Below are 10,866 nucleotides of genomic sequence, written 5' to 3'. Positions count from 1 at the left end.
CTCACTTCAGTTTATTAATGGCTACACTCTTTCATAACTGTAGATGTTACCTAGAGAACACAGTTCTGCTTTTATTACTATTCCTGTAAATTAGTTACTTGTAGCAGTAATTCAGAAGTGAATAAAACTAATTTTACTTTTTATTTTAAAATTGACTTTTGTTAAGTATGATACTGTTACTCTGACTGCATTATGAAATAGCAACTGAATCATAATCTCTTAACGCTTTGATAACATGCTCTGGCAAGCATCAATTTACAGATTGCTGTAAATATTCTAAATGCATAAAGCCTTTGCATCTTAGTACTGTGAGTACAATTCCACCCCCCCATGCCCTTCTCAAACTACTGCTAGTCCCGCCATCTCACTGTGGATTGTTAGCTCTGCAGCCTGAGCAATTCATCTTACTTAGGTTGTGCCACAGCAATCACCGCTGAAATTGCCATGATAGTTTGAGAGGTTACAGTACTGTGCTGGAAGCCAGGTGAAATAGACTGTGAAAGTATTCATCACTTCTCTATTCTTTAAGCCCAGATTTTACACTGAAGCAGTTGTGATTTGATCTGATGTGGGAGTGGTAACAAATAGTTGATAACAACAGCCCTGGTCTAGTAAAGTATCTGTACAATGCCTAACATCACTGGGTCATCTAAATCTCTTACAGATATCCAAAATCAGCCGTGGGTACACATAAATAATTTTGACAAGGAGATCAAGAGTGAATGTTCATGCTGACTTTCACATGTGAGATTGTGCTATTTTTATTCTTCAGCCCAAGGCAAATGACCTACATCTTTGGGTTCCCCATCCTTGCCACAGCTTTCACAGAATCACAGAATTATTTAGGTTGGAAAAGATCTTTAAGATGAATGAGTTCTACTGTAAACCTAACACTGCCAACTCTGCCACTACACCATGTCCCTAAACGTCACATCTACACACCTCTTCAATAGCTCCAGGGATGATGGCTCCACTATTTCCCTGAGCAGCCCATTCTAGTGTTTGACAATTTCTTCTTATTCGTCTAAGGGAACCTTCTTAAGAATCGCTTTTGTCTCTTTTTAAGATTACCTCAAGGCATAGCAGAACTACAGGGTAAACCTAATGGAGGATGGGCAATCTCCAGAGGAACATCCTGAGTGGTCAACAGCCTCCAGAACCTGGACTGAGTCTGAGCCTGTGGTTTGTGTGCATCCTCAAATACACACCCAGCACTGGAGTGGTGCTTCTGGGTTCAGTCTGGAAAGTCTCAGCTGAGATGTTCAGAGTATGCACAGCCAGCAGCACTCGTTGCTGAGAGTTGCTCCCAAACCTGATACTCAAGCCAAGATTTGCTGACCATGTTAAGATAGGCATTTAGGACTCTGTAGTAGCCAATGGAGAAAGTCTAGGCTCTCCAGAGAGCACTCATCCCGTCTGAAGATTAATAGGATGTGTAACTTACCCTCTGGAGGTGCACTTATTAGTCCACTGAGTAGGGTAGGAGCCTTAATTGGCTATTTTTGGCTAGACATCTCACCCATAAATTGTTTTTACTAGGCTAGGTGTCTCCTGGTCTAAGGACAAAAGATGAGAAAAAGACTGCTCTCAGTAATGTTTGCATTCAGGTAGATATTATTTGCTTTAATTTGTCTGACTTTTTGCCCTAAGGCATTAGTAGTAGAAGTCACTTTACTTACTATCCAGCCAAACAGAATCTGTATGAAATCCACACTGTGCAGAGACTGTTCTGAGGCTGAAAGGCAGAAGCTTTGTCAGGTGAGGAAAGGTACTTCACACGGGGGCATAGATGGGACTGAAGGAATGGGCATCCAGTCCCCTGTTTCATTACAGACTCTCTTTGAGAATATAAGCAAATCTTACACTGTGGCCCTAAAAACGGCCCAGTGGACTTGAGTTCAAAGTGCAGAGGCCTCAAACCTTCGCTTTCCAGGCACTGAAATCTGGTCTACTCAATGTGCAGAGACTTCTGTTACAGAAATTTCAAGAAGTCAGGTACGCCTTTCAGACCCAAGGATAGCACATGGGGCAAAGACTGGAAGCTCCATAACCTCAGGACATTTGAATGTGGTCTTGTACTGATGAACTCATTTCTGTTTGTATTGTGAATTTTTTTATGGGCCTAATGGCGTGTGTAACACATTAATCTGAACATATTTAACAGTGGAATATGTACATAATAGCTGCACTGAGAAGAAAAGAATTTGAATGCTGAGTCCATTCCCAAAGGTAAAGGGAACTGCATGATATGCACAAATCTGTGGCACAGTGTAGTGAAGATGTCAGGTCTCATCTAAAATAACTGTTTGTCAATGCTGTCCAGGAAAGATAAATCCTATATGGTACAGGTAGAAAAGAATTTCTAATGTAAAGAAGTAGTCTTCTCCTTGGAGGACTGCTAGAAGACCTATAGAGGGCAAAACAAAGGCTCAGAAGCAATTTGTCTATCCCAAATGTATCTAGAGATAAACCGTTAGGAGTTAGAGATACTTCAGTTGAATTAAAGTGTCAGTGTGAAGATAAAGAACTGGTTATGAATGAATGTAGATTGGAAGATAAAAATGCACAGTAATACAAAACCTAATGTTTTTCAGCACAGCTATGCAGAGGCTGACTAGAAGAGGAACCAGCCTTGTTGATGAGACTTCAATCTCATTCAGATTCTTTTAAATGAATACTAGGAGAAAAAAAAATTAAAAAAGTGCAAATCAAATCAGTTAAAAGTGCTGCTTTATTTCACTAAGACTGCACTTGCACAGTGCAGTCTAAAGCCCAATAGATCTTGCGATGGCATTTTCAGAAAATAAATATAACTGCAGCGGTAATGCACACTTGCAGACTTCCACAGGCTGTTTTGGGCCTCTGAGTTCAGCTGGTCTCGTGCTATCTGAGTCTGCTGGGGCCACCATCTTATAAATGTCAAATTAATATTAAATAATCATAATATGAAACCTAGGGCTTTTAAATTGAGTAAGATGGTTATTGAATGTTAATTACTATGTTGCTACTAAGTCATACTTTGAGTTATGACATGTTTATTTCCTAGTTGTTAACCTTCAGGGTTCTTTTTTTTAATTAGGATTGTCCCAGTACAGCATTAGCGTGAAGCTGCCACATGCTAAATGAAAAAGAATATAAGCTGGAAGGTCCACTTTTGCAAGATCTTTATGTTCGGTTTTTCTTTTAATCTACATCTTTTCTTCTAACAAGTTGAAATGCCATAGACTGCTTCTCGACGTTCAGAGTTCTGCTGGGAACTCGGCTCTTCTCCTGGCTTGCTCGATGTGAGCTGTGATAAACTTGGAGTGGGCCAGAGAAAAGTCATCTACATGCCTGAGACATATGAGTGCCAAGCAGCTACAGAGGTCAGCCCAGCTGTGGGTTCAAACGGCCGATCATAGACAAAGGGAGATGCTACGTCTGGTTAAAGGAGCTGTAAGACCTGCCCTGTCCAGGATGGCTATAATTCATGACCCCGAATGCCAAGGTTGCCCAGCCCCTGCTGAGTTCAGTACAGAAATTTAGTACTGATGGATGGTAGATGCAGGAGGTGCTGTTGGGTGTCAGCTTCCACTGACCAGAGCTCAGCAGGAGGTGCTTTGCCTCCCAAATATCAGGTACAGACTACCAGGATGCTTAAAATCTTCCACAGCACAGGCTGAAGGCAGAACCTGGAAGACAACAAGCTTTCTTACATTGAAAGTCAGAGAAAAATCGACCAACTACATCTCAAAATTGAGAGATGCAGTACTGTCTGAGGCAGCTGACCTTGTGCAAGAGTAGCAGAACAGCTCACACACGAGTCCATTCACTGCTCCTGATGGAAAGTCATCCAACTTCCAAAAAATATTTCTTATATGTGACTATGGTGCACTTCTCTCAGCCTGTTACTTAGTGTTCTTACTCCTGGTATAACTTTCTCTTTTTAGTTCTCATACTTATATACACAAGCTTTTTCTGGTCCACTTAGGACTCTTGAAAGTGGTCTAAGGCATGACACTGACTCATGGGTCACACAGAGGCCACAAGAAGCCTCAATTCTCTTCCTAGCCAAGGCAGCTGTCTGCTAGGGAACTCTGGACTGGTATTCTTGCTTTTCCAAGTCTCACCCTCGTACCTGCAGGAGAAGTGTGAAATGACCTTTCCTTGCAAGGATCTTTGTTCTCTAGGGATAGTCACCCTAGAGAACATAGTTTTCAGATAGTCTCTGAAGAAGTGTCTTCAGAGGGTTCAAGAAATATCTCTGTATCTAGCTATGGTGATATATCAAGGAAGTTCTGTGCTATCTTGCCCTTGTTATGATAAGATATTTCTAGGACTCTTATTATTCCAAAGCAATGCTTATCAAAGATAAATAGTGTTCAGACATAAGTCATCTTGGGAGAGGGACTGCTTAGCAATGAGCAGCCTGTGGGTTTCTTGCAGAGCTCTAAAGATAAATGATCCAGGGAGGTTCAATCAGGGAAGCACTCAGTACTGGAAGGGAGGCAGAGCCTCTTGTTTATACCGTTCATGAACAGCACCATTATCTAAGTGAAGAGCTGCCAAAAAAGGGAGATGTGGCGGTCAACAGCTAAACTGGAATTTAGAGATGAGTTCGACATCAATCCTTCTTTTACCCTGTGTCATAGTCTAGTTATCCACCTAATGTGGATAGATTTATAGCAATATTTTCTGTAATACCTCCTTACTGAGGAAGGCAAGGAAATGTTTTCCCAAACAACTGGTAGGGAGCCCTTCACTAACTTTCTCCTCCAGAGAAGGTAGCAGTGGAGGAGGAGATTGACCAGACACCCTTCCCCTTATGTATCCCCATGCTGGGCTTCGTTTGACAGACGCTGCCTCCAGGAAAGACATTTCTCCTCCTATATAGTATTTCTTTGGCAGTTTGGAGAATCATCCTTGTCACTGCAATTATAAATATCAAAAGCTTCTAAGAGAGTTTTCAAAGGAAACAGGGCCAGCCCTGCTGGGATCTGTTTGTGGGTCATGACAAGTGATTTTCAGAGTATTTGGGTTGATGCGATGGAGCATGGGAAGGGAAGTAGAAGCACTAATGTAATAAATTCCTTCCAGATCTTTTCTAAAGCTGAGTGAATAATACACAATAAATAATTCACTTGTTGGCATCAAGCTTTTATCTTCTTTTGGGATATGCTACAAGTGAAATGTAGGTCCTCAAATTTGCCTGTTTGAATTACGTGAATATTTCTTTTTGTGTAATTCTCTACAGTTTGGTTAGGCATCTTAGACATCCTAGATGTATTGCTTTGTTGCAGTTTCTTGTATGAAGTGGTTACTCCTTTGTGGATTAAAGCAGAAGCACTTACGTCATGGCCATTCACAATGTAAATTTGATTTCTGTGACTAACACGTACTTGAAACCCATCATTTGAGTTCCAGCAAACAGTTGAGATTCAGCAGGCACATGAATGGCTGAAGGAAATTCAATAAACTCAGCTTTTCATACTCTCACATCACCTCTTCTTTTCACACCCCTGAAAGCTCAGTGTCCTTTAAATTTAAGGTTGAACATATGCAAGCATGGCATAAACTATGATAGATCTCAAGTTATAGAGATGCTTGCTGGGTTTTCCACTGGTTTCTTGGGTGGGTGAGGGTCTTGTAGAGGGATCTGAATCTGGCCATATTGTTGCTTATAGTAATACCATCAACATTAATTGACTATTTTCCTGCCAAGACAATAGCAGGACTGTTATTATTAAATCATGGTAAACTGAGGTAAAAACTTAAAAATCCCCTTGATAAAGTTTCTTCATACACACCTTTGCTTAAATAAGTGATGTCCTGGCAGTTGTCAAATCACTAGATAACATTTCACTCAAACACGCATCTGTGATGCAAGGAGTCAAAGATTTCTTGTAGTTAAAGTATATATGCTAGCAATACACAGGAAATTTACTTTCCATTCAGGAAAAAAACCCAGGAAATAAATCTAATAAGAAATTTAATCTCAGTTCTGGCTGAAATCAAGTCTTGTCATTAACCCTGAATTCTATATTGTCTTTGTTCATACCATTAATAATGCCACCTTCTTCTTGGCCTCCAAAACCTCCTTGTATGGAGGACAATAGGTTCCTGTTGGGTTCTGTACATCCATGAACAGTCAACACGATGTGCTTCTAGCAGAGGATTTTCCTACCACACCACATTACCAGATGCTGAAATCACAGGCCCACCAATCACCAGCTCTAATGACGGTGACTCACCGTGGCATGGCACAGCCATGCTTAGATTATCTCTGTCAAATTATTATCAGTGATAACACTGGAACTGGAGGGTCCCTCTATATCTGTCAGTCTGTAAGTGCTTTGTGTCTCCCTACATGTATCAATTTTGCTGTAATATTAATCCAGCATTCTACATAATAGATTTTATTTGAGTGATTATAAGCAGTTACTTTATTAACCAATTTTAACACCCATTTCTCCTAAAGTATGGGGGGGGAAAGCCCCTGTAGCTAATAAGCATTTCTTTTGCCAATATCATAGCTTTAGGCCTTGAAAAAAACCCACAAGTCTGCACTTTTAACCATTTACTGGATAAGTTCCTTTTTAAAATTATTCTTCTTATCTCTTGACAAGCTGTAGTGAAAGATGATTTTTTTTCTCTCGCTCTATGAAATTTATTCATCTAAATAGAAAATGGCAAACCTGTACGCAAGTTTTCAAATGTAACTTGAAGCCATAGTACATAAACTTGCACACAGATGGCTCCCTGCATATGATCATTACCCTGAGACTTGCAGAGCTCAGGAAAAAAACCAAAACAGATTTTATTTCAAGGACACCACAAATAATAACTAGTTCCCAGTGTTTGACTGGGATTTCATCCACGTCAACTGTTGAGTGAATTTAGGATCTAGAGGTGGAAGAGACATCCACACTTCCAGATGCTTCATTTTAACTGCGTCTAAAAACGTAGGGATCGACTGTTCCTTAGAACCACTTGGCAAAGGAGAAACCTTGCTTGTCAGATTCAAGAGTTACTGAATACATCGTTACCTCAACTTCCTCCTTACAGTACTTCAGATTGGGTTAGTGTAGGGAAAAATGTGATAGCCTTGGGATATTTGTCATGGTACTGTTGAAAAAGATTTGGTGACACATTTCACAATTTGATGCCTTCATCTTTTATGCTGCATATTTTCGCCTTTCAAAAGATATTTAAGTAGCCTGCTTCTCTACTTATAACGGGCAGCAAACTGTTAATCTTCAGGGAGGAAGACAAATCTCTTTGGAGGGAAGGGAGCAGATCACATTGCATGATATCTCATAGCTTGAAGTGACTGTAAGGTGAAGAACAATCTGCTGCAGACAGCCAAGTGGGCTGTCTTGTTAGAAAACACCTTGAACCTCTGCCTCAGCTCTTTGGTCTGATTGAAGCAAATCACTGAAGCAAAGAGCACTTTGCTGCTCAGGTACCTTAATGCATTTGCGAAGCTTGGCCCCTGTTATCCATCAACAGACATGACTTGCACCAGAGGATGAAAAAACCTGAGGCTGCTGGCATAAGTGTGTTTTCATAGGAACTATGGTCACTGCAGTGGAGAAGGTCGGGTCTCAGAAATAGTGCAGTGTCACCCCCAGGTAAGACGGATTCTTCTTAAGTGCAGACGTCTGTGACCCAAAACCAAGGGAGGGGGGAAGAAACCAGAAAAGCCCCTCCTGTGTGCCTGTGAGTCTATGGTTTCCCTTGAGAGGCATCCCCTCTGTGTGCAAGTGGCTTCCTCCTCCCACTCCTCTTGGTGGAGAACCTGCTGGTGAAGGAGGTCCCTGCCCTCCCCACACACCACTCAGGCTTGGTGCTGCAGCTTTTTAGGAACAACGGATTCCAATGATTTCTATATTTATGCAAACATGGTGACGGGAGAGCAATGAGGGGTTGGTCCAATAGGTACTCCAGTGTGGTGCATGTCACAGCTGACCTGCCAGATGTATCTCACAGAGCCCAAGGGCTGAATTACTGCAGCCTGCTTTCATGGAGTCAGTAATTTGATTCTCTTTTCTATCCTGGTGCCAATTTCTATAAAAGTTGCACAAATGACACGTGTCAGAAAATCCAACTCTGGTTGAAATTGTGCGATGCTTTTGATTGGGTTCCTAAATCATGGGGGTGGAGGAAGAATGTGCAGGTGGGAGTTGGAAGATGAACAGACATTGTCATTGTGGGAAGCCTAACATTTTAGGAAACTCAGCCAAAATTCTGTCTGTTCAGAGGGAAGATGTGAGGGTTGATAGGCTCAAGTGAGGAGGCTTTTGAGTGCTACAAAAACAGCGGTCCTACAGGTCTGGCAGGGCACACCTAGGTGAGAGTACTGGCCTTCCTACTAGAATTCTCTGTTTATTTTTAAAGGCTTTCAGAAAGCCATCTTCTGCTTACAGCTAACATTTAAACAAGGGGCTTATTTTCAAGGCTAATTTGTCTTTGTGCTTTAACTGGCCACATTTTCACAATTAGCCATCTTCAGCCCCCAAAGCCACAGGAGCTCGGTGGGGGTTTGTGGCATGTTGCCTTACGAAAGGAGGGAACAGGGTGGCAGGGAGTGGGGGGCTGCCTGGTCGCCGTTTCCATGCGGTACAGGCAGCGCGATCACAGCGCTAACACAACAGCCTGTGTAATTACATGTTTCTAGGAAGTGTGTTAGCTCCACAGGGAGCTGAGTCCATTTGAAGAGGAGGGGGAGGAAGAAGAGACTTTTTTGGGGGGGGGAGGGGAAGGTGAAAAGGGTCAGTGCATAACCCAGCTCTCACTCAAATATGATAAAGGTAATTGTTACTCTCAAGCGAACGCTGGGTGCTTTCTGGTTCTGGCTCCTCTCACTCATTGCTCATGTCTGTATTATGCAGGCATCTGCTTTCAAAACCAGGTGAAGCAGGGCTTTGCAAGAGGGGAGAAGAGATTTGACCCTGTTGGAAGCGGTATGTTGCAGTATTTGACATTGCTTCTGCGCTAGCATCACCAGGGCAGGGAGGAAGGCAGAGTCAGAGGCATGGCTAGTTTACGCTATCTAGGCATTTATTTAGGTGGAAGAAGAAGAGTGCCAATTAAAGGCAATTAATTCTAGTCCATGTGCTGGGGTAGGGGGAGGATGGCTTGGACATAATCTGTCATGTAGGTGTTTGATGCATGTCCTGTGTTGCTGCTGCTCACTGTGGCAGCATGTGCCTGAGCTTTAAATATCCTGCAGTTCCCGATATCTTGTTTCTCCAGCAGTCTCTCCATTTCATTTTCCTCCTCTCTCTAGTGTAAAATTTGGCCTAGCTTAAGCTTCTTTCCCTGGCTGAGAAGGTTATTTCCTTCCCTCCTCTCCTCCCCACCCCCTCATCCATCCTCTCCTCCTCTTGCAAATGCTCTCCGACCCTGATTTGGGGTTTCTCTCTCTGCAGTTAGCTGTGGGCTCTGTGGATGCATTGCCGTGACGGAGGGCCGAGGGCTGACCGAGTCGTGGGGAGGATTTGTACATAGGAAGAGAGGCAATGGCTGTGCAGCGTGCTCCCGAATCTGCTCTGAGCTTGCTGATGGTAAGTGCTTGCTGAAATCCGTTTGGGAAGGGGGGGTGGGCGAGGGGAGCTGCACTGCACAGATTCAGGGCACTAAATCCACAGGAGGATTTTGTGTGAGCCTCCGCTTGGCTTTTAGGTCCTGGAGAACTTTTCAAACGGCTCATCTGATGCTCACACAGAGGCAGTCCCCCCCATGATGGGTTTTAATGCATCTGTACCAATGTTCAAAGCAGAATTTTGAAGTCACCTTTCTGTCAGAGCTGACACTTGCATTCGGGGTTTATCCTGAGCTGTAGTTTTTCATTTGGTTGATTGTACCAGTGTCTAGAATTCTCATGTTCTTCTGCTTTCTCCTGATTTTGTCCTTGCTAATTACAAGACAAATGACAAGAAGGAGAGTATGATTTCTTTGTAGGTTCACGGGCATGTTGTTCGCAGTGACCAGACACTCAGATGTTATATCATTTGGGGAATGGTCCTCTAATGCAGTGAATTGCCATTCCACTAGCTGCTGAGTGTGCCAGACTTGTTACTGACTGCAGACCACGGGGTAATCATTAGTATTTATCTGAGCTATTTGCTACAACATGTTGAGCCACTGACCTACTTCTCAAAGTTTGGCATATTTATAATATTTCAAAGAAGATTATATAGCAAAACACGTGGCTGAGTCCAGAAACATGCCACTGTCCTGCTGCAATTAAAATAAACCCTTTTGGTAGGTTATTAGAGATTTGTCTAGCTTTACTGGTTTTATTTTTTTCCCTGACTCTTAATGCCATTTTCTATTCTGCAGCATCAAGGGTGGTTTTAGTGTAAGATCTCTGCTGGATGTTTTTCTGCCTAAATGTCACTATAATGCTTCCGCTGGATAGTTGTTAAAAGCAAAGGGCGTGTGTGTGTGTGTGAATGCATAGATCTATATGCATTATATAGATATTTACATAATTATTATTACAGATTTTTCTTCTGATTGTATTAGAAAATGATCTCTACCACTCAGACATATGATGAAAAGGGAACGTTGCAGGATGATAGTCCTGTAGTGCCTAAGGTTGTTAATAAAGGTCAAGTGGAGAAAGGCAAATTTTCTGTCCATTACTCAAGAGGCTAAACATGTTATTAAGACTCTGCATGGTTTGTTTTATATTTCCCAGAGACTGACTTCCTGTGTAAGTTCATTTTAACCCCTCTTGCTTACCTCTGGCCTTCTTGGCTTTTTAAATGGCCTCTTTCTATTTATTTTTCAAAGATAATTTGACGGGTGTCTGTCACCTCAGTGTCACTGTTTGGGCAGTATATGCTTTTAGTTTCACTACCATCTTAATTCTCAAGTTAA

At 42.2% G+C, this 10,866-nt stretch overlaps 1 protein-coding gene across 2 annotated transcripts in view; it reads left to right on the top strand.

The window, feature by feature from the left end:
• The first annotated feature begins 8,891 nt into the window (after positions 1–8,891).
• The window catches only part of FRMD4A (FERM domain containing 4A), a 387,789-nt gene continuing 385,814 nt past the window's right edge, over positions 8,892–10,866 (top strand). The window contains exons 1-2 of one of the 2 annotated variants that reach the window (XM_069873274.1): positions 8,892–8,942; positions 9,411–9,545. In XM_069873274.1, the coding sequence (XP_069729375.1) occupies positions 9,501–9,545 (45 nt within the window). In that variant the 5' untranslated portion in view covers positions 8,892–8,942; positions 9,411–9,500. Of the gene's footprint in view, positions 8,943–9,245; positions 9,313–9,410; positions 9,546–10,866 lie in introns of those variants that run through there. The other variant, XM_069873358.1, reaches the window with a different exon arrangement.

This window comes from Phaenicophaeus curvirostris, chromosome 1 (genome assembly GCF_032191515.1).
Source record: "Phaenicophaeus curvirostris isolate KB17595 chromosome 1, BPBGC_Pcur_1.0, whole genome shotgun sequence".
NCBI lineage: Eukaryota > Metazoa > Chordata > Aves > Cuculiformes > Cuculidae > Phaenicophaeus > Phaenicophaeus curvirostris.
This window is presented reverse-complemented; position numbering and strand designations above follow the sequence as displayed.